Here is a 23,561-nt window from a genome sequence, read left to right on the forward strand (position 1 = left end):
GGGGAGGGAACTCCCCTCCCCGGTTGCAATGCCTTAAGAGCTCTCACGTAGAAGATGGAGCAAGCTTGTTTTCTCCTGCTCTGGAGGGTAGGACTCAAACCAACGGCTTCAAGTTACAAGACAGGAGATTCCAACTAAGCACTAGGAAAAGCTTTTTGACAGCAAGAGCTGTTCGGCAGCGGAACAGTCTCCCTCAGGAGGACTCTCCTTCCTTGGAGGTTTCAAAGCAGAGGCTGGATGGCCATCTGCCATGGATGCTTTAGCTGAGATTCCTGCATTGCAGGGGGGGTTGGACTAGATGACCGTTGGGACCCTTCAAACTCTACAATTCTATGTTCCTGGCTGCTGTTAAATTTTATAGCTGTCTTTAAATGAAAGGCTGATCCAGGTAGAAATTAAACTCCTAAGATTCCCCTTTGTTTGTGGCTTGTCTTGTCCTGTGTTGTAATGCTGGTAACTCTTATAAGGTAAAGTAGGCTCTGTTGTTTCATTGGCTGTAAAAACGACTCTCATACTGTGCTTTCATTACTATAGCAGGTATGGAAGCAGCTTAACCATCTCAGGGTCCTGTCTGATGTCCCTACCCAAGCCCAATCAAGACCTATCTATCACTCCGCAGTTCAAGAAGGATACTGACAAGCTGGAACGTGTCCAGAAGAGGGCAACCAAAATGGTCAAAGGCCTGGAAACTATGCCTTATGAGGAACGGCTTAGGGAGCTGGGTATGTTTAGCCTGGAGAAGAGAAGGTTAAGGGGTAATATGATAGCCATGTTCAAATATATTAAAGGATGTCCTATAGAGGAGGGAGAAAGGTTGTTTTCTGCTGCTCCAGAGAAGCGGACACGGAGCAATGGATTCAAACTACAAGAAAGAAGATTCCACCTAAACATTAGGAAGAACTTCCTGACAGTAAGAGCTGTTTGGCAGTGGAATTTGCTACCAAGGAGTGTGGTGGAGTCTCCTTCTTTGGAGGTCTTTAAGCAGAGGCTTGACAGGCATATGTCAATAATGCTTTGATGGTGTTTCCTGCTCGGCAGGGGGTTGGACTGGATGGCCCTTGTGGTCTCTTCCAACTCTATTATTCTATGATTCTATGACTCCAAAGTGACTGGAAGCTTATGCATGGTAGGATAAGCACTCCATTGGTAGACAGCATACAATCCTTTTTGAACCTCTATATTACAGGTCTTTAACTGGTGGGTCGGGATAGAAGCACTACCACCGTGCAAATATATGGTTAAAAGTTTGAAAATGGGTCCCCAAAGGCATGTTTGGGTGAAAAGCAGGGCCTGGATCTGAACAGGTTGCAGATCCCTGATCGGAAGAATCAGAAATCAGGAAAACCAAAATTTTAATAAAGAATGGGGGAAATACATAATTTATCTTAAAAACCATTGTAAACAGTTAAAATTGTTAGTAAGATTGGAATAACCCTTGTAGTTTAATGATGAATTTTGGATATAATGGGGAGGTAAAAGATTTGGATTACAGTGGAACCTCTACTCATGACCACAATCCGTTCCAGAGGCCCGTCCGGAAGTCGAAACGAGTCTCTGGGAGAGGTGCCGTGGTGCACAGGCATGGGCGGCATTTGCCCGCTTCTACACATGTGTGAATGGCAATTGCTGCTTCTGCTTCTGCGCATGTGTGAACGGCAATCGCCGCTCCTGCGCATGCGCGAACGGTGGCAAACCTGCCAGTTAATTCCGGGTTTGCCATGGACGTTGGGCAAAATGGACGCGAGTGGAGATGGACGTAAGAAGAGGTTTGACTGTATTATAAAAGATGCAGGAGGAAATGATTAACCCACAAAGGAGAGAAGAGAGAAGGGAAGTCCAGGAGATTCTATGGAATCTTGTCTTTATGTTGTATGTTGGATATGTGATTGTAAAGCTGTAATTTGGAAAAACCAAATGAACAGGTTGCAGATCCCTGTTCTGCATCAATTGCGGGGAACCCCTGTCGCTCCAGATGTTGCTGAAATGCAACTACCACCAGCTCCAGCAAGCATGGCCAAGATGAGGGGAGCTGTAGTTTAGTAACATCTGGAGGGCCAAAGGTTCCCCACACCTGCTCTACACACTTATCCCTGGCACAAGACTCATGGTCTGACAAGTTTCAGGTCATACCTGCCAAGTCTCCCACTGAAAAATGCGGGATCAGCAGCGGTGCGGCACCGGAAGTTGCGTAGAAGCAACTTCTGGGGCCGCTCTGCCCATGGGTGGGCACCGGAAATAGGGCAGAGCAGCACCGGAAGTCGCTTCTACGCATGCCCGGCGGCCATCTTGGTGGTGGCTGCATGGTGGCGGCCATCTTGGTGACGGCCGCGGCCATGCGGCCACCACCAAGATGGCCACCGGGCATGCGTAATAGCGACTTCTCGTGCCGCTCTGCCCTATTTCCGGTGCCCACACATGGTCAGAGCAGCACCCAAAATAGAGGCTCCCTGGCAGGTAGGAAATCCGGGGGGTTTCCGGGATTTTTCTCCATTCGGGAGAACAGCGGGAAACGGATTAAAATCCAGGGGTTTCCCGCGAAAAACGGGATACTTGGGAGCTAAGTTTCAGGTGTGGGGTGGGGGGTACCTTACCAAGCCAAGGCTTCAAGAAGCCATAGAAGAGTTTGTCTTTGGGAGCGACAGCAGCTGCAGGGAAGAGAAAAACAGAAACACATTCGCTCTAGTCCTTTCTTTTTAAAAAAGATCCTCAGACATTTAAGTATTAAAGAATTTAATAATGCAATTATTATGATGTTTATTTATATCCTCCAGACTGGGACTCAAGGCGGCTTACACAAATTAAAACAATAAAAATATTTAAAGTGTTTTCAGGGACACCTCCACTGAGGAGTGGAGCAAGGGAATTGGAACGCCTTCTGCCTAGCAGCACAGAGCAAAGGCTCAGGAAGGGATCATGCCACCCCCAGATATTTGCATCCGCATCAGACTAGAAGCACAGAATGGGCGCACTTGCAGGGAGGTTCACTGAGGCCAAGCAGCCACAAAAATGAAATTAAAAGCAGATTAAAATAAAATAACTTACATTTGCCATGCTTTTATTTTGTTGGAGAGGTGGTGTAGTTGTTTTTTTATTTTCTTTACAAAAACCAACTTTTTCCTACAGAACTCCACTCCGAGAACATGCAGGGAGCATCCTTGGACTGATGCAGCCGTGCTCAGATCCCATAATTTGCATAGCACCCTTCAACACACTTTACAAAACCTTCCCTCTCCCATCTCAATTAAAGCAAAATTAATCGCACAGCATTGAGTCTACAAATAAATAGATGCAGAGCATGAATATACACATACACAAGCACACTCCAGCTATTCCAGGGTGTTATGCGACATTCTCATTTCCCTGACAAAGAAGGAAGATGCAGACCCGGTTCTCACGTTAGGCTTTGTTTAGGCTTATTATGATTTACGAGTGTGTGTGTGGGGGGGTGTTAGGGGAGGGGTAGTACCTCTGGTGAGGGACACGTCCTGCTCCTTCGGGGGCAGTTTGTCCACCTTTGGTCCCCACCCTGCAAACGGCTCTCACCTGTGGCTCCTAGAAGCTGTCGGTGCGACAACGGGCACGCCCTGGGAATGGCTTTGATTGGCCAGCTAAACCAGGTGAGGGTAGCCGATGGGTCTCAAACCCTTGGTGAGTTAGGGACTTCCTCTGCGTGCAAAGACAGGCTCTGGCAGATTGAGCGGACGGAACCAGTAGTGCGCCCAATGGTCAATAAGATGTTCTCTGCACATGCTCTAGAGGCAAGTGAGGGGCAGGTGGGGCTTGCCAACCTGGAAAGGTGGTCCATGTAGGACAGGGGTCGGCAAGGCTTACCGGGCATGGGCCGGATTACTCCTGCGGAGATCCTCCGTGAGCCGGACTGGCGCAGCACTGGAAACCGCGCCTGTGCATGTCTGCGGCACCGGAAATCGCTTCTACGCATGCCCAGACGCCGACAATCATGCCTGCGCAGAAGCGATTTTCAGCATCTGGGCATGCACAGAAGTGATTTCCAGAGTCGCGGAAGAGAGTCCCCGCGCTGCGCCGGTTTAGCGCAGCGCGCAGGGGCTCACCAAGTGGGGGGCTCAGTTCAGGGGCAGCTCATGGGCCAGTTAAGGCACCCTCATGGGCCGCTTCCGCCGCATGGGCCTTAGGTTGCCGACCTCTGATGCAGGAGAAGGAAAACTCTGCTCCAAATCTGCACTGCTTTGCAGGATATATTAGGGAGAAGAAAAGACTAAGGAGTAAACCCTACACAAATCCCTAAGATGGTTGGATGGCACCTTATCATAGCTGCCAAGTTGCTGTCAGAGAAATAAGGGACTGGACCGGAAGTAGCAGACCGGAAGTAGCGCTGTCGCCATTTTGGAACTGGGCGGAGCATGCTCAGAAGCTACTTTTGATGCTGCTCTGCCCTGTTCCAAAATGGCCGCCGCACCAGAAGTCACGCCGCAGCCATTTTGGAACTGGGCAAAGCAGCATCAAAAGTCGCTTCTGAGCATGCTCCGCCCAGTTCCAAAATGGCCGCCACGCCAGAATAAACCGGGGGAAAACAAAAAAAAATCCATTTTTCAGCTGGGGACAGCTGGAAAAACGGGGGTTTCCCGGGGAATACGGGGGACTTGGCAGCTATGCCTTATATGCCTCCTTCTGGCAGCTCCGGCAGCCAAGCTGGTGCCAAACGTCTTGCTTGGCTTTCCTTTGGACCACATCATCCAGGCCGAGAGGAGAGACTTGTCGACTGGGCAGCCCAGGGCCTCCATGCACATTGCTTAGACTTGCACACTGCAGAGGTCCCTTTGGTGCTGCTAATGCAGCGGTCTCACTTCAGTCCCGGAAGTGCACTCCCTAGTCTCTCAAGACAGGCCAACGACAACAAACCCAGCTCAGCAGACTAATCATAAGTTGTTTTCTGCCAACAAATTGTGGTGGAAAGCCACAATTTGGTGTTAGCTTATGAACCATGGCATGCTTGGAGTTATGTCTGAACCAGATCATCCTGCTTGGTCCAATCCTGTTTGGCCAGCCCACTCCAGACAATCGCCGGGGCACAAAAACCCAACGCAAGAGCAGCTGGGAAAACAAAGCAAGCTTGGGAGAAACAAGTTAGAGATTGTTTGCTTCCCTGTGGGACAAGTCAGGGTTTGCTGAACAAACCATAGTGAAAACAAACCTTCCTAAAAGCATCTAACAATGTCCCTTTGCAATGATCAGTGGAAGAATCCCTCTGACAAAGCCATGCTGCACATTCACCAAGCAGCTTCCGACAATTGACCGTCCATTGTAATTACAGAGAATGCATGATTGGTTCTACAAATGCCAAAGGCTCCAGTGAGAAATAACAACAACAACAACAACAACAACAACAACAACAACAACAACAACAACAACAACAACTTATTTATACCCCGCCCATCTGGCCGGGTTCCCCCAGCCACTCTGGGCGGCCTCCAACAAAATATTAAAACACAGAAATTCATCAAACAAATAATAATAATAATATAATGGAAGGCATCTCCATTGATTATTGATATATCCACAACCAGTTGATTATCATTTTGCATTTATGGCCATGCATGAACACTATTGCAAATGCGACAGTTTCCCGAGGCTTCTTGCTGTGGAATATTTAGAAAGCGTATGTTTTTTGTACAACTCACTTCATTCCCTCTTATTCTTCACATAAAAGAATTGCTCCCTAGATTATCGCCAGCTCTCCGCATTATTTTCTCTCCCCCCCCCCACAATAAAGCCACATGTCTAAGATGGCAGTCTGAAGGTCAAAACTTGAACTATGCAGACAGGCATGGGGCAAGTTTTCAATGGCTCACATTGAATGGGCTGAAGCAGATAAGCTGCTTTGAAAATAGGGGTGTCCAGTGCTATTTTTCTAGAAAAAGACGTGCTGGAACTCACCAGGAACACCTCCCTCGTTTTCTTAGAGCGGCAATGCTGCCAGAACTGAGTTGGTTCTTTTTTAAAATAAATAAATAAATATTTATACTTTTCAGATATATACATTTCACCGATTTTACGATCATTTTGACATTTTAAAACTTGACTTTCTTCCCCCTCTTTCTGCGATTCCTTAAATTTATTTTTAATACCTCCTGCATATCCAACTTAACTTATTTATTTATCTCCTTTAAATATATACTCTTGTGTAATTGCAGGTTATTAGTATACAATAATCCTGCCAGTGTTTTGATCTGTTTACAATTTATCTGTAAATATTCAACAAACCATTTCCATTCTTTTATAAAAATAAGTTTGTTATCTTGATTTCTTATTCTTCCGGTAAGTTTCGGCATTTCTGCATATTCCATAAGTTTTTGTATCCATTCTCCCTTGAGTTCTGGTGAGCTCCAGCTGAAAAAAGCTCTGGGGACATCCTATTCCATAGCCTCCAACATTTTCCCAATGAAAATAGGGACGCCCTAAGGAAAAGTGCACGTCAATCAAATCAGAAACCGAAATGGCTTCTGTAAATCCGGGACTGTCCCTGGAAATTAGGGGCACTTGGAGGTTCCGATGATGGCTATGCTCTACCTCCACAGTGCTTCTAAGTGCCAGTTGCTGGAAACCACAGGAGAGCAGAATGCTGGACTAGATTGCCCTGTGGCCTGATCCAGCGGGCTTTTCTTATGTTCTTATGCCTGACATGAGACCTGCAGGCATCCAGATGCCACCCTCAAGTCAGCCCGCTGCATGGCTTCAGCTTCGTGCCCTAAGGAACGGCCTCTACATGTGCCTGCTTTCTCTGCCACAATCTACCTGATTCCCGGAGCACAGGACCGATGGTCTCTGGATGGAAAAGCCTCAGAATTGGAACCCAGGGCCCAAACCACCAGACACAGATGTGCCTGTACTGGGCAGTCAGCTGCGCGGCATCCTGCAGTCCTTCCTCAGTGCTTCGTGCCTAGGACAAGGATTGGGTTAGCAGAGACGCCAGCTCAGCCTGCTCCCCAAGAGCCATGTGAGTAAATAAGCCCGCAAAGGTTGCTGGCCTGCAAAGAAACAGTTAGTTTAGAGTCCTGAGGTCAGAGAGCTCCAGCTTGTCACATTTCGATTGTAGGTACAGTGGGGAGACAGGACACTCCATGCGCTGTCCACCAACCCATTCACTCGCTGGTGTGTAATTCCTCGTCACCCGCGGCTACCGACTAATTACAAGGCCCAAGCCTTCCTGGAATGGAAGCGATATTAACTCTGTCCATGTGCTGGGGGGAAAGATGGCAGCCAGCAAGAAGAGCCAAGCAGAAAAAGAAGGAAAAACAAAATACAGTGGTGCCTCAACTTACAGATTTAATCCGTTCCGAAGGCACCTTTGTAGGTCTAAAAATTTGTAAGTCGAAAAGTGCCATTGGAAACGCGGTTTCCCATAGGAATGCATTGGAAACGGGAAAATTCGTAAGTCGAAGCAACCCTATCTAAAAATTCGCAAGTCGAAAAATCCTAAATCTAAAACTGCCGCGGTTTCCTTTCAGATGTCAAGACATTCGTAGGCTCGTGGCCATTTGCCCCATTTGTAAGCCGAAAAATTCGGTTGTCGATTTGTTCGTAAGTCGAGGTACCACTGTACAATATACTAGAGCTCTCCATTCTCAACCTTGGGTCTGCAGATATTATTGAACTACAACTCCCCTTATATCTGACAGTAGTTCTACTACTCCCGAACACTGGCCATGCTGGCTAGGAATGGTAAGAGTTGTTGTCCAACAATGCCTGGGGATCCAAGGTTGAGAAAGGCTGCATTCATAGATAGAACCGGTACTGTTCCTGTGTCAAGTGTGATAGGAACACAAGGAAGCTAAAAAGCTGTGGTGTCTTCTTTTGACGTGCACCTTAGCTAGAAATTGACTAGCTGCCCAGGGGGCAGGGAAGTGGCATAGCCCAATGGTGAAACACACGCTTTGTTTACAAAAGGCCTCTGGCATCTCCAGAGAGCAGGAGTGCCAACTCAGGCTTGTGGGTGCCCGCTGCCGCAACATGGACATGCCATGTCACAAGCACATGCCTGCACATAGTGCATTTGACATCACACACACTACGTGCAGGCATATGTGTGTGTGTGTGATGTTGCATGTTTGGGTGGTGGCGTATCCTCTTTTTCCTCCTCTTTGCAGCCAGTGAGGCACCCTTTTCCACAAGGAGGGGAGCAGTCAGGAGGAAGAGGAGGAGTTTGGACTTGATATCCCGCCTTTCACTCCCCTTAAGGAGTCTCAAAGCGGCTAACATTCTCCTTTCCCTTCCTCCCCCACAACAAACGCTCTGTGAGGTGAGTGAGGCTGAGAGACTTCAGAGAAGTGCGACTAGCCCAGGGTCACCCAGCAGCTGCATGTGGAGGAGCGGAGACGCGAACCCGGTTCACCAGATTACGAGACTACCGCTCTTAACCACTACACCACTGCTGGCTCCAAAAGTGCCTGGACTCCAAACATCTGTTCACTTCTGTGCTTTAGTTCTACATGAATGAAGCAGCAAGCAAAGAAGGCCTGCTTCGGGAAAAGCCAGGACCACAAAGGTCATACCCTTGTGGCTCCAACTGCGTTTGGATCATGGCCAGAAGGGTCATGAGAAGGGGGCAGGAAATGCTATCTGTCATGACCTCCATTATTCATGACACCAAAACTAGGGCAACCAGTGTTTCACCAGCGAGGGATTTGGGGAGTCCTGCCAGTCAGTATTAGCTGTTCTCTGATTCATGGCACATCATATTCCCCTTCTGTCTCAAGAACGGACTCAGGAACTGATTAGTTAGAGGCTGCTGCCCTGACTCCTTGGTCAAATCAATTGCCTTAGCTTCAGCATCTGAACTGCAACCCACTTCCTAGCGGCCTTCCTACAAGATGCTGAATTCATTACCTTCTAGCATCCCTGCCTGTGCTCGAAAAGGTCCACCTTTCACAATCATGGCTCCCTAGGAACTCTCACTGTCATCACAATTGCTTTTGCTTACCTTATTGCTAGATCCATTTCAGCTGGAGTTTAGGACTGGTTTGGACACAGAAACTACTTTCGTCACCCTGCATGATTGGCTATGTCAAGAGAGAGACAGGGAAAATGCATAGCTGCCAAGTCCCCCGTATTCCCCGGGAAACCCCCGTTTTTCCAGCTATTCCCAGGCAAAAAAATGGATTTTTTTGTTTCCCCCCGGTTTATTCTGGCGTGGCGGCCATTTTGGAACTGGGCGGAGCATGCTCAGAAGCGACTTTTGATGCTGCTCTACCCAGTTCCAAAATGGCTGCAGCACGACTTCTGGTGCGGCGGCCACTTTGGAACAGGGCAGAGCAGCATCAAAAGTCGCTTCTGAGCATGCTCCGCCCAGTTCCAAAATGGCGGCAGCGCTACTTCCGGTCTGCTACTTCCGGTCCGATCCCTTGTTTTTCAGGCAGGAACTTGGCAGGTATGGGAAAATGTGTCCCTGTAAATTCTCCTCAACCTCTAAGCAGCTTTTGAAACCATCAACCATGGTATCGTTCTGGAACAGCTTCCCAAGTTAGGGGGGTGGCAGCACCACTTTGCAGTCAAGGCGTAGCAAGGGGGGTGCGGTAGGTGCGGTTTGCCCTGTGTGTCCCCACTGAGGGGGGTGACAAAATGACAGGCGGCATTCCCTGGGGGGCCTGCAGCACGCCCAAGCCACGCGTTTCGGGCGCCCGCAGACTCCACGCTGTCCACCTGCTGCCTCCCCCACAGCTGTAGGGTGGCTGAAGCCCCGGGCCCTGCGGCACACCCCATCCCTATGGGAGCCATGCGCTCCGTCCCTATGGGTGCCACACACCCTGAGCCATCCCTATGGGCACCGCGCACCCCATCCCTCCCTATGGGGCTGCGTGTCCCGCCCCTATGGGCGGTTCGCCCCACCCCTGGGCGCGCCGCCCCAAGTGCCTGAGAGACTTCCTCCATCACTGGGCCCGGTCCTACTTGGATGGTCAGTTCTAGAGGGTGATGCTTGAGGCACAGCCAAACGACCCTCCAGCTGTTTTGAGACTACAATTCCCACAATCCCTGACCACTGGTCCAGTTAGCTAGGGATGATGGGAGTTGTAGTCCCAAAACAGCTGGAGGGCCAATTTTGGCCATGCCTGCCATAGAGCCTTCAACTGAAACCTCAGGGTTCAATTTTATCCCCCATGCTGTTTAACCTCTACATGAAACCACCGAGCGGGATTATCTGGAAGTTTGGAATACATTGTCAGCAATATGCTGATGACACACAGCTCTACTTCTAAACATCTGCAGATGTGACAGTGGATGGATTGGGCCGTTGTCTTGCCTTGGTAATGAACTGGATGAGAGCCAACAATTGAAGCTCAATCCAGGTAAGACTGAGCCAGTTATTGGGTGGTTCCCAAGACCGGATGGATGAGGGGTGACCTCTTCTTGATGGGGTTACACTCCCTCTGAAGGAGCAGGTAAGCAGGTACACAGCTTGGGTTTTTTTCTGGATCCTTTGCTGTCGCTTGAGACTCAGGTGGCCTCTGTGGCACAGAGTGCCTTCCGTCAGCTTTAGCTGGTGGCCCAGCTGCACCCCTATCTGGATAGGGACAATCTAACTTCTGTTGTCTACGCTCTGGTAACCTCCAAGTTAGATTACCACAATGTGTCATGTGTAGGGCTGTCAATGAAGACAATTCAGAAACTTCAGCTGGTGCAGAATTCGGCGGCCAGGTTGCTCATGGGGGCAAGGCAGTTTGAGCTTCTTACTAGGGTTGCCAGACTCAATAGAGGACAGGACCTCTGTGCCTTTAATTGCCCTGCTCTCTTTTGAGTCTGGAAACCTTAAAGAGAAACCAGCAGACCCTTTGTTTAATTTCCAAGCAAAGGGTCTTGCTGGTTTCTCTTTAAAGTTTCCAGACTCAAAAGAGAGCAGGGCAATTAAAATCACAGAAGTCCTGTCCTTTGTTGAGTCTGGCAACCCTACTTATTACACCGATCCTGGCTTGATTGCACTGGCTGCAAATTAGCTTCCCGGCCCAATTCACAGTGCTGGTTTTGACTTATAAAGCCTTAAATGGCTCAGGACAGCAATACCTCAAGGACCGCCTTTCCCCATATGAACCCACCAAGACGTTGCAATCAACCTTTGAGGCCCTTCTTTGTGTGCCGCTTCCACAATAGGTCCAGAGGGTGAAAACACAAGATTGGGCCTTTTCTGCAGTGGCTCCCCACTTGTGGAATGCTCTCCCCAGGGAGGCTCACCTGGCACCTTCATTGCATATCTTTAGTTTAGGCACTAGGCGACGAAAACGTTCCTCTTCTCCCAGGCCTTTGGTTAAATCAGGCATCCCCAAACTTTGGCTTACAACTCCCATGATCCCTAGCTAAGAGGACCAGTGGTTAGGGATGATGGGAATTGTAGTCTAAAACATCTGGAGGGCCGAAGTTTGGGGATGCCTGGGTTAAATAAACCAACTTATGGCCTTTAAACTATGTGTGTGAGGTGTGTATGTGTTTGTGTCATTGCTTGCTATGCTGTTGTGTATTTCGGTGTTTTTCTGTTATACAGTGGTACCTCGGGTTACAAACTTAATTCATTCCGGAGGTCCATTCTTAACCTGAAACCGTTCTTAACCTGGGGTGCGCTTTCGCTAATGGGGCTTCGCGCTGCCTCTGCGCCGCTACTGTGCGATTTATGTTCTCATCCTGGGGCAAAGTTCTTAACCCAAGGTACTACTTCCGGGCTAGCGCAGTTTGTAACCTGAAGCGTTTGTAACCCGAAGTGTTTGTAACCCGAGGTACCACTGTACTGTCAACCACCCTGTGATCCTTGAATGAAGGGCGACACAGAAATGTCATAAATAACAATAATTATTATTCCTCTTGCAGCTAGATAGAATCACTAACACACACCCTATTCATAATAATAAAACTATCCTGAAAATCCAACACCAGAAAATGAAAAAAAATACCTGCAGTGTTACATTTATTTTTGTTTGCTTCTTCATTTAAAACATTGCATACTGCCCTTTCTTTAGGGTGGTCATGATACTCAGTTTAAGTCTGGTTTAAGGATAATCAATCCTAAGGACAGGGCCGCCCCTAAGGCAAGGCTGGGTGGCGCAATGTGCCAGGGCGCCAGGCCACCAGGGGGGCGCTGCACTGCAGCGCCTGTTGCACTAGGAAACGGGGGGGCGGGGGCGCCGGAGGGATTTTCGCACCACGGCGCCAGATATGCTTAAGATATGCTTAGGCCCTGCCTAAGGAGGAGGGAGTTGAAGTTGTCTATCAATAATTAGCTACTGGACAGCAGACTGAAAGGGCACACACAGTTCACACAGTTAGCCTTTGACAAGACGGCAAGATGTTCTGCATTAAATCAATCACTTACAACTTTGCATCTATATATGCAAATCAGTAATTTATATATGCAATTTTCTGTCCTTTGGGTGTGTGTGTGTGTGAAGGGCCGCTTGACCCTTCCTCAACGAATTCCTGGGCAGTAATGAAACCCTAAAAACACAATAAAATTGTCACGTTAAGGATAATAGAAGGCAGCCACTAAAAATGTCCACAAATTAAAATGTCCGAGAAAGCAAAATGCCCTAGTCTAGAAATGAAACAAGAATCAAATGTAGGCACTGGCTGCACTTCCTTAAGTAAGACATGTGCTACTTCATTATTAAACGAATAAAACAAAGTCTTCTGCTTTGTTGTTATTCGGAGCACTTCCAATTGGGAAGGGTGCTTAGAGAAGAGCCTCAGCAGATCTCAGCACGTGGGCAAGCTGGTTTCAATCACAATATTATATCGTGGTTATAGTTATTGCTGACTTCTCAGTGAGGGGAGCATCTTTCATCCCAGCACTGTTTTCTTCACTCCCATCCTGCCTTCCCCCCAGTCAGTTCAGTGCCTGTGTCGAAATTCCAGCCGTGGGGGGGGGGCGGACAACTTCACACCAGTATGAGACCATGTACAGCCATACCTCGGTTTAAGTACGCTTCGGTTTGAGTACTTTCAGTTTGAGTACTCCGCGGTCCCGTCTGGAACGGATTAATCCACTTTCCTTTACTTTCAATGGGAAAGTTCGCTTCAGGTTAAGTACGCTTCAGGTTAAGTACGGACTTCCAGAACCAATTACACTCATACTTTGGGTTAAGTACACTTCAGGTTGAGTACTCCGTGGACCCATCTGGAACGGATTAATCCACTTTCCATTACTTTCAATGGGAAAGTTCGCTTCAGGTCAAGTACGCTTCAGTTTAAGTACTCCGCGGACCATCTAGAACGGATTAATCCACTTTCCATTACTTTCATTGGGAAAGTTCGCTTCAGGTTAAGTACGCTTCAGGTTAAATACAGACTTCCGGAACCAATTGTGTACTTAAACCGGGATACCACTGTATTTGGCCAAGGTCCACCTTTCGCTATGGAAACTCCGTCATTCATGCCTGGGAAAGATGGCCACTACTGAATGCTGTGGCCTCTTGGGCCTGCGATAGACTCCGTGTCTTGCCACCACAATCCACCACCACAGTACCTGAGGCTGTTGCAACTGGCTTGATATAATCAGGATGAACCAAGGAAATGACCGGTAAGAAGGGCCCCATCCACGTCACAAATGCCTGGGAATTGGTGGCTACCAGCTCGGAGACTTTGACCAAACCCTCCTCACAGGGCATAACCTGGAAGCAACAGAGGCAATGAGTGTGGGCACTAGCAGGGACCGTGGTGCCATTGGGACAGCATTCTGGAGGCTAAGTCCAAAGCCCACCGGCCAGCAGAATGAGGAAGAGGGCCACCAAAGGCAGTGGGCATGGCTGACCACATCTGGAAATAAGTGACATAGAGAGAGGGGCCCATGTGGGGCCGTTGAGTCCAAGGTCCAGCCACATCTAACGCCATCACTGTGCAAGTGGCAGGACTGCCGAACATGAGGCAAAGGCAGGGATGTATGCTGGCCAAGGTTTGCAACAAGAACAAGAGGGAAGAGGAGGCGCTTCATAAAAAGGAGCTTGCTATGGGCTTGGAGCTTGGGCTCTGGCCGCCTGCCCTGAGCAGGCATCACAAGGTCTGGCAAAAGCCCTGTTCATCTCAGTGGGACGGGCACCGATGTTCCCACTGGCTGTGTGGGTGACTATACATATAGCAGCTGGTAGGCAGCAACGAGTCCCAAACCAGCAACTTTCTCAGAATTCCAGAGTGGTGCTTCATATTCCCTAGAGATGCTACAGAGACAACAGCATTGGTTAAGGAGGCATTTACTGCCCCCCGGTGCTTTTCTTCTAGATAAAATGGTGCCACCCTTGATTACTCTCAGAGAAAAGCACTGTTGCCACCCATCCCTAAGCCCTGGGGGGGGGGGGAAGGATGGGGGAATGAGCAATGGTGGAGCAAGTCGATCGGGCGCCTGGGGTGGCGCGCGTGCCCTGTGCCCTGAGGCGGGGCCAGAGGCCCGCAGGGCAGGGCCAGCTGTGTCAGGGTGCTCCGTGGGGCCTCCAAGGAGTCTGCCTGCCTCCTCCCACTCAGCTGCCCTACAGCTGAGGGGGAAGCGGTGGGTGGATCGTTTGGGGCAGCATGGAGCTTGTGGGTGCCCAAGCCACTGCGTCACTCCCAGGAGAGATACGTGGCTTGGGCGCGCTGCAGGCCCTGTGGTGAGTGCCGCGTGCCATTTTGCCACCCCCCTCGCTGGTGACACCCGGGGCGGACCGCCCCCACTGCCCCCCCCCGGGAATGAGGTTGGTGAGGGGTTGAATGGGTGAGGCAAAGGGCCCAAGCCTATTAACCTCTGTGGGATAATTTGAGAGATTCCCATGCCAACAGCCAGGAACAAATGCAAGCAAATGAGGGCTTATCTGCACTCAGTGTCCGAGTGCTCTTTTTTTTTCGCTTCACAGCTTTCACCATGAAAACCCTCTCTTTAAAGTTGAAGCATGACAAAAGGATATAGAGGTTATCCACAGGTTGCCATCAGCTCCGATTCAGTGGTAAACTGTTTTTTTGTTTTGTTTTTTGCAGGGAAACTCCCGAGTTAAAAAAGAGAGAGAAAGAGAGAGAACTCGGACATGGAGCTTTAAAGTGCAGACTGTGGCTGGGAAGTGTGAATAAACCCCGAGCTAGCCTTCTTGGCATGTCCTTGCCATGGTCTGCTGCTCTACTCCAGAGTCGTCTTTGGGATCATGCCCAATCTCTTCTTGGCAATTATGCTCCAGGGAAGCCTGGCCTGCTCATTAACAGCTCAGCAAAGACCTCAGCAGCTCCTGCCAAGAAGCTGGCCTCCTGAGAGACTTGTCACCAGGCCCAGGGCTCACAATGTGCCTTGAAACAGTACTGAGAGCGAGGGATGGCGGGAGGGAGAAACAAAGAGGGAGAAAACAGAGGAAGCGCTGTGAAGGTTTGGGGCAAGAAGAGCAAGGAGCCTGCCGGGCAAGGGGCTGAGCGCATGTTTTGGGAGTCTTTCAATTCTCTCCACCTCCCACCCACACCCCCAAATTAAGGTGACCGGGTCTTGCTGCTATTGCATTCTCAAGGGAGTAGCCGGGAGCAGAAACCTCTGCTACAACTTCTACACAGCTCTGCCATTTCTGTGGCTGGGAGCAATCTGCTGGGAGGACGAGCCAAACCGTGGCAGAGCAGAGCTGGGTTCAAATAACCGGCAAGGAGAAAACGCAAGGAAGAGGAAGAGGTGACCGTGGTGGGGATGCGGCGACATTTGAGCAAGCTGGGAGTGGAAGTTGTTTGCGAGAACAAAGGACCCATTCAGTCTGCCCCTGTGCCCCACTCTGCCAAGGGGGTTCGTGGCAAGCAAGATCTATTTTCTGAAACAAATGTTTCTCCCTTCCTCACATTCCAGCTAGTGTGGGTTCCCAATCTGAATGCATATGCCGTTTTGGCTAGCTCTCTCCTCATTTCTGCTTCCCGTTTAGAACACAAATGAATGGCTGGATGGTGTCTCAGACTGAACGACATTCTTAGAATGTCACAACCAGCCCACCCTGAAGTTCTGAACTGAGGCAAGACTTGCGAGCCATTGGCACCCAGGTATGGCGGTCTTCATCCCTCGCCCACCACAAGCAAGGAATGGCTGCGTCAGTCCCCCCCTCCTTTCCCTTCCCTCGGCAAAGCTGGAGACCTCCCTCCTTGACCAAGCCAAGCTCCAGAAGCCACACTTACTATGTTGAGGTGCCCTAGGAGCCAGTTACGACGCGGGGGCTCTGGGAAGCAACGCAATCTCTGGCAGTTAACGTAAAAGCGATGGCACATGCCAAAGGCGTCCGTAAGCAAACGGAAGAGCAAAGCCAGCAGCAAAAGCCAGAGGCTGGAGACAGCCGCGGTCCGGAACAAGGTCTTCTCAAGCGCCAGCTTCTCCAGGATCCAGTCGGTGAAGGGCAACATTCTGGAAGAGGGAGGCAAGAGGGACATAGTGTGCTCAGTGGGAGAGGGAGGCTGAGAGCAAGAATTTAAGCGAGCCTCTGCCACCCACAGGATAGGTCACATTGGACTCTCTCCCTTCACATTGGCTCTCTCCCCCCCCTCCCGAACCCACTTCCCCCTGCCAGACCAGTGCACTTTGAAACTGGAGCAGACGCCCTTGGGCAATGGGCCGAAAAACAAAAAAAATGCACCTTCAGGCAGACTCACTTTCCAATTTCCCTCACGGTGCTGGCAACCCTGCAACTCCCCAAACAGTGGGCAGAATGAGATTCCAATTAGTCATGTGTATCCACCCTCCACTCTCCCTGGAACATTTTTATTCATTCATTTAAGTTGTCTTGCCGGTTGTGATCAGGGTCAGGAGACAGGCTAGAGGGGGATTAATAATAATAATAATAATAATAATAATAATAATAATAATAATATATTATTATTATTATTTATACCCCGCCCATCTGGCTGGGTTTCCCCAGCCACTCTGGACGGCTTCCAACAGAAAAATAAAACACAGGAATCTATTAAACATTAAAAGCCTCCCTGAACAGGGCTGCCTTCAGATGTCTTCTAAAAATCTGGTAGCTGTTTTCCTCTTTGACATCTGTTGGGAGGGCGTTCCACAGGGCAGGCGCCACCACCGAGAAGGCCCTCTGCCTAGTTCCCTGCAACATGGCTTCTCGCAACGAGGGAACCGCCAGAAGGCCCTCGTCTCTGGACCTCAGTGTCTGGGCAGAACAATGAGGGTGGAGACGCTCCTTCAGGTATACTGGACCGAGGCCACTTAGGGCTTTAAAGATCAGCACCAACACTTTGAATTGTGCTCGGAAACGTACTGGGATTACTTTCCCTTCCACTTTTTTTTTTTTTCCTCACTCCAATTCACTTCCATGGGAAAGATAACAGTGCTTATATCTTCTGAGAGGGGGGAAAAATACCTGGGGGCGATTTTGAGTGCAAAAATATGTACCCCAATGAGATATGGTGAAGCTGCTCAGGACTGCAATATCTCAAGGACTGCCTCTTTCCATATCAACCTACCCAGACCCTGAGATCATCTTCTGAGGCCCTCCTTCGTGTGCTTCCTCCTCGAGAGGTGCAGAGGGTGGCAACACAAGAACGGGGCCTTCTCTGCAGTGGCTCCCCATCTGTGGAATGCTCTCCCCAGGGAAGTTTGCCTGGCGCCTTCATTATACACCTTTAGGCGCCAGTCAAAAACATTCTTTTTAACTAGGGCTTTGGTTGATCCGATTTCAATGGCTATTGGGTTGTTGTTTGTATTTTTATTAGGTATTTTGCGATTTTTTTTAATCTTGATTTTATTCTGTGAACCGCCCTGAGACCCCTAGGTATAGGGCGGTATATCAGTTCAATAAATGATACTAATAATAATTCCCTCTGTGGGAGATAAATTTTCCCAGTTTTGGGAAAGGGAAAAAAATTATGGCTCCCGGGACCTCAAAAAGTAGAGGGGTGGGAATATTAATTAACTCCAAGGTGGATTTTGTTGAGAACAAGGTGTTAAGAGATAAGAATGTAAGTTATGTTTTTGTTCAAGGTTCTTTAGAGGGCGAGCCGGTGGCATTAGCGTCAATTTACTTCCCTAACAAGCGCCAGCTGGATTTTCTGTGTAGGTGTGTAGGTGTTTAAAGAAGCTTGAGAAATTCTCGCCTCATGCAAAAGTAGTGGGCGGAGATTTTAATGTTAATCTGCAAGGGGGAAATAGTCCCAAAAAGGGAAAGGCTGTGATTTTTTTAAAAAAAACTACAGTGGTACCTCTACTTACGAATTTAATGCGTTCAGAATGCACATTCGTATGTCGAAAAAAATTGCAAGTCGAATCCCATAGGAATGCGCTGGGAGAATAAATTTGTAAGTCGAAGCAACCCTATCTAAAAATTCGTAAGTAGAAAAAATCCTATCTAAACCGCATCCAAGATGGTGGACGGAGCTCCGTTCGTAAGTAGAAACATTCGTAAGTAGAGTTATTTGTAAGTAGAGGTACCACTGTATATGGGAAGTATGGATTACAGTATTGGAACTATGGATGGAGTTGTTCCCCAAGGATTATTCATATTCATTTTATTCTAGCCCACATGGAACATTTTCAAGAGGCAGCCAATCAGAGAGCTCTCTTCTGCAGGCTGGCTTCCGTCACTGTTAAGACCCAGCTTGCAACAAAGTGGATGTTGGGGTGAATAATGTGCTCTGCCAGAGGGATCCCACCACCCGCTGCCCCGGGTAAAGTCATGTATGTCGAGATTACCTTTGATTCCCCAGACAGAAACTGGGAGCATGGGAGGGGATGCCTCTTGGGGTGACTCAGAAAGCGCTCTAGTGTTGCCATAGGCTAGTTTCTCAAATCTGGGCAGCCTAACCCGCTAATTGCTTTTGGTTTGCTCTTGGCACGCACTGCAAAAATAGGGCAAGGTGCAGCAGAAAAGATTGCCTAGTTGCTCAGCGTTTGGAAAGAGTGGTTTCCCTCATCTGCCTTCCTTCGTTCTGAGAACACAAGACAGGCTGATAGGGGGAGACCTGGCAGGTCCAAGTCTCCTGCTTTTGCAGCTCAAACAGTGCAGGACTTCACACTTTGCTCTGCGGTTACGTGAGAGTAGAAATTACTGAGAGTAGAAATTACGTGAGAGTCCCATGGACTGCAAGAAGATGAAACCTATCCATTCTTAAGCAAATCAGCCCTGAGTGCTTATTGGAAGGACAGATCGTGAAGCTGAGGCTCCAATACTTTGGCCACCTCATGAGAAGAGAAGAATCCTTGGAAAAGACCCTGATGTTGGGAAAGATTGAGGGCACTAGGAGAAGGGGACGACAGAGGACGAGATGGTTGGACAGTGTTCTCGAAGCTACGAACATGAGTTTGACCAAACTGCGGGAGGCAGTGCAAGACAGGAGTGGCTGGCGTGCTATGGTCCATGGGGTCGTGAAGAGTCGGACATGACTAAACGACTAAACGACTAAACAACAACAACAACAGAAATTACAAGTGTGAGAAAGAGGTTATTGTTTCCCCCCTAAACCCTAGAAGCCTTGGCAGCTGTGTGCTAGAAACAGAATATTCCGGCGTATAAGACAACCCCCCAACTTTTCCAATTAAAATATAGAGTTTGGGATATACTCGCCGTGTAAGAAATACAACCCGGCGTATAAGACTACCCCCGACTTTTGAGAAGATTTTCCTGGGTTAAAAACAGGGGTGTAGGAAGATAGGGGCGGTCGGGGTGGTGCGCCCTGAGCAATGCAATCCCAGGGGCGCCATCGCCGTTGCCCGCCCCGCCCCTGCGTGCGGTGCCCCCACCCCTGCGTGCGGCAAGCCCTGCCCCAAAACGTGCGCCCTGTCACTGTGCACGCCATGCCCCCAAAACGCGTGCCCTGCCACGCCCCCAGAACGTGGGCCACGTCACTGGGGGCAGCGCTCATGAAGCTCCGCCGCTGGTTAAAAAGTAGTCTTATACGCAGGAATATACAGTACTCAACTTTATCAGATAAAGTTTAGGTGGCATAATCAGTTATACTGAATCCATTTTGTGCGGTGGGGATTGTGGTGGCGGGTAAGGTAAAGGTAAAAGACCCCTGGATGGTTAAGTCCAGTCAAAGGCGACAGTGGGGTTGCGGTGCTCATCTCGCTTCAGGGCAAGGGAGCTGGCCTTTGTCCACAGACAGCTTTCCAGGTCATGTGGCCAGCATGTCCAAACCACTTCTGGCACAACAGAACACCGTGACGGAAACCAGAGCGCACGAAAACGCCATTTACCTTCCCGCCACGGCGGTACCTATTTATCCACTTGTACTGGCGTGCTTTCAAACTGCTAGGTAAGGAGGAGCTGGGACAGAGCAATAGGAGCTCACCCCATTGTGCGGATTCGAACTGCCAGCCTTCCAATCAGCAAGCCCAAGAGGCTCAGTGGTTTAGACCACAGCACCACCCACATCCCCTGTGGTGGCAAGCCCCACCCATTACAATTGGGCACATTCTTTCAATAAAGTTTAAAGACAACAGTCTGCAAACGAAATACTGGTGTGAACAAGAAGAGAAACACTAGAACGCTTGCATTCATGACTGCTGCTGTGAATGGTCCATATGGGCATCTTGAGTGTTACATAGATAGCTCATAGACCACATTTTTTTTCCTGTTTGAACCCATTGTTCTCTTTCTCTCCCTCCCTCCTTCTCTTTGGAATTCCCCCGCCGCCTTTTTTAGAAGGTTGCAGATTCCAAGACAGTGTCCTGGGAGACTGAGATATCCTCGCACTTTTTTAAAATAAGAAATGTTGCCATTTCTCATGGCAGATTGGTGCCCATTTGTTCTTTTGCATATAACAATAACAGACACAGAGACTGTGCTTTTTGCATTTCGTTATCACTTGATTCCCCCTCCTCACCCATCCACATCCCAAAGTATGCACGTATACCACGGATTATACCAGTCTGCCAAAGTTCATTCATTCTGCCAGAGTGAGTGTGTTGGTCTTCCTCACTGCACTTCCTAGGTCAGGGTCCATGTTTGTAGAGCGCTAGCCCTTTGGCAGGAAGACATGGCCAGACTGTTTCCACTAGAAGAGTGTTGGGAAACTAAGGCAGCCAACTTTCTTTCTGTGCCACAAGTGCAGCTTGGTTTTTCTAGGTGCCGAAATCCCAACAGATCAGAACAGACTATTTATGTATGTGACCACGGCTGCTCGGATGTTACTAGCAGGGGCAGATATAGGTTTGATGAGGCCCTAAGCAACTGAAGGTAGTGGATATATGTCCAGCTGTCCTTTGTCAGCAACAAATTGTCACTGTTTTGTGTGTGTTGAATATATGCTATATCAGGCATCCCCAAACTTTGGCCCTCCAGCTGTTTTGGACTACAATTCCCATCATCCCTGACCACTGGTCCTGTTAGCTAGGGATCATGGGAGTTGTAGGCCGAAACATCTGGAGGACCGCAGTTTGGGGATGCCTGTGCTATATGGTAATTTAGGGACCTAATAGGTCTCCATACACAACACAAAACACTGTTGCTGTGTGGTTTTGTTTTGTTTTTTATCTTGAATTTTGGAAATGTGCATCCAGGTATTTTTTATTTAATTTTTTTTGGGCTGCCCCCCCAAGAGAGTGGGGCCCTAAGCTATAGCTTGTTTAGCTTATACATAAATCTGGCACTGGTTACTAGCCCAGAGATGGAAAGACGACAGAGTCCCTACCAGGGAAGAGCGGCAGATGAAGTTGATGGACCATGCCAAAATGGCCAAAATGACCGGAAGAATCAGAAATCAGGAAGAACAAATTTTTTTATAAGGAATGGGGGAAAGATGTAATTTACCTTAAAAACCGTTGTAAACAATTAAAGTTTAGTCGGATTGGAATATCACTTGCAGCTTAATGTTGAATTATGGTTGTAATGGAGACTTAATAGATTTGGATTGATATGCAGCTGGGAAAAAATCAACATAAGGACCCACAAAGGGGAGATGAGATTCTTCAGAATTCTCTTTCTATGCTGGTTGTTTGATAATTGTAAATTTCAAAATTTGAAAAACTAAATTAAAAAATAAAATAAGGGCAGCTTGATTTGTCAACATTTAGCAGAGGGCATTCTCGGTAGTGGCGCCCGCCCTGTGGAACGCCCTCCTATCCATAGCTGTCAAGTTTTCCCTTTTCTCTCGAGGAAGCCTATTCAGCATAAGGGAATTTCCCTTTAAAAAAAAGGGAGAACTTGACAGCTATGCTCCTATCAGATGTCAAGGAAATAAGAAGACTCATGAAGGCAGCCCTGTTTAGGGAAGTTTTTAATGTTTGATATTTTGTTGTGTTTTTAATATTCTGTTGGGAGCTGCCCAGAGTGGCTGGGGAAACCCAGCTAGATGGGTGGCATAGCTGTCAAGTTCTCCCTTTTAAAAAAGAAAATTCCCTTATGCTGAATAGGCTTCCTCGCGAGCAAAGGGGAAACTTGACAGCTATGATGGGTGGGGTATGAATTATTATTGTTATTGTTATTAGCAGGTAGGGTACTTTTGGGGGGAAATCATGGGTAAATATACCCCCCAAAAGAGGACATTACGAGAGGCAGGCTTTGGTTGGGGGGCAGGTTTCCTGCGGGGGGGGGCAGAACCTCAGTTAATTGAGTACTTTCAATGCTTTTTTAAAAAGTGGATCTAGGGGAGGCAGCTGCTGTGCCCTTTTTGCAACCTTTATTTCCTCTTTATTGCATGCTTTCATGATTTATCTCCCCTTTCCTTTCTAAAATACAAACCTGAGAGACACTCCGCGTTACGCACAGGAGGAAAGCCAACAACCGACCGACCGAGCGCCTCCCGATCCCACTTTCCCTTTCCCTGCGGGGGTCTCTGCGCTCCGCTCCGCCTTGCTCGGGGCCACTTTCCCGACGTTGCTTTGGCAGGTAGTAGCCAGCCATGCCAGGAATGCAGCCAAGCAGGTGCGCGGGGTGGGGGGCGAGGGAGGGAGGGAGGGAGGCGGCGCTTCGGCGGGATCTGGGCTGCCCAGGAGCCTCCGGCATCGCCTCTCCAACCCGGAGAGGATGCCCTTTGGACTGCTGCAAGCTGGCGCAGGACCTTGCGCTGCCAAAGCCAGAAAACGTGTCTCGTCGGAATGGCTGGAGACCCGCGAGGAACGCGGACGGCAGTTCAGCGGGGGCGAAGCATCTCTCTCCAAAGAGTGCCCCTGCAGCGCACGGCTTCCCTTCCTTACCTGGCCTCGCACGTGCGGCTCCCCTTTCCCTTTTCTTCTCCGTCTCTTTCTGTGTTTTCCCCCAGGTGAGAAGTGAGCTGGGAGCCACCTGAGCATGCCCCGCCTTCCCTCCAGGCGGGGCAAAGATGAGGCGCTTCTGCCCCCGTGTGGCCTTACCCATCTCCGGGCTCATCCACACTCCCCTTTGCCCCGCATTTCTTCCTGGTGTTATAAGAATTCTAATTTGTAAACCATGTGTCTGAAATAGGAGAGCAATCCTGAAGCCATTTGGACTCTCCCAATGACCTCAAATATTCTTCTGCAGTAAGGGAGGCAAACGGGGAAAGCCTTCCCATAGTCTTTCGCTTACAAATCTTGTCTTAAGGATGTATTTGTGTATGAATAGGGTGAGCCTGTGACCTGGACTCAGGAACTAAAGTACCGGTATTTACCATCACAAAAGAATGGCCAAGCTGCCCAGGTAATGCAGCTAGGGACCATTATCAGG

General features: G+C 49.0%; 1 protein-coding gene across 4 annotated transcripts in view; it reads right to left on the bottom strand.

Moving 5' to 3' along the window:
• The window catches only part of LOC118097784 (ultra-long-chain fatty acid omega-hydroxylase), a 37,338-nt gene extending 14,161 nt beyond the window's left edge, over positions 1–23,177 (bottom strand). The window contains exons 1-4 of one of the 4 annotated variants that reach the window (XM_035141019.2): positions 23,075–23,177; positions 16,111–16,333; positions 6,772–6,916; positions 2,592–2,645 (exon numbers count right to left, since the gene is read on the bottom strand). In XM_035141019.2, coding sequence (XP_034996910.2) covers positions 2,592–2,645; positions 6,772–6,916; positions 16,111–16,332 — 421 coding nt within the window. In that variant the 5' untranslated portion in view covers position 16,333; positions 23,075–23,177. Of the gene's footprint in view, positions 1–2,591; positions 2,646–6,771; positions 6,917–13,477; positions 13,623–16,110; positions 16,458–22,619; positions 22,799–23,074 lie in introns of those variants that run through there. The other 3 variants (XM_035141018.2, XM_035141015.2, XM_035141016.2) reach the window with 3 other exon arrangements.
• Positions 23,178–23,561: the final 384 nt, after the last annotated feature.

The sequence above is a fragment of the Zootoca vivipara genome, chromosome 16, assembly GCF_963506605.1.
Source record: "Zootoca vivipara chromosome 16, rZooViv1.1, whole genome shotgun sequence".
In the NCBI taxonomy this organism is placed as follows: Eukaryota; Metazoa; Chordata; class Lepidosauria; order Squamata; family Lacertidae; genus Zootoca; species Zootoca vivipara.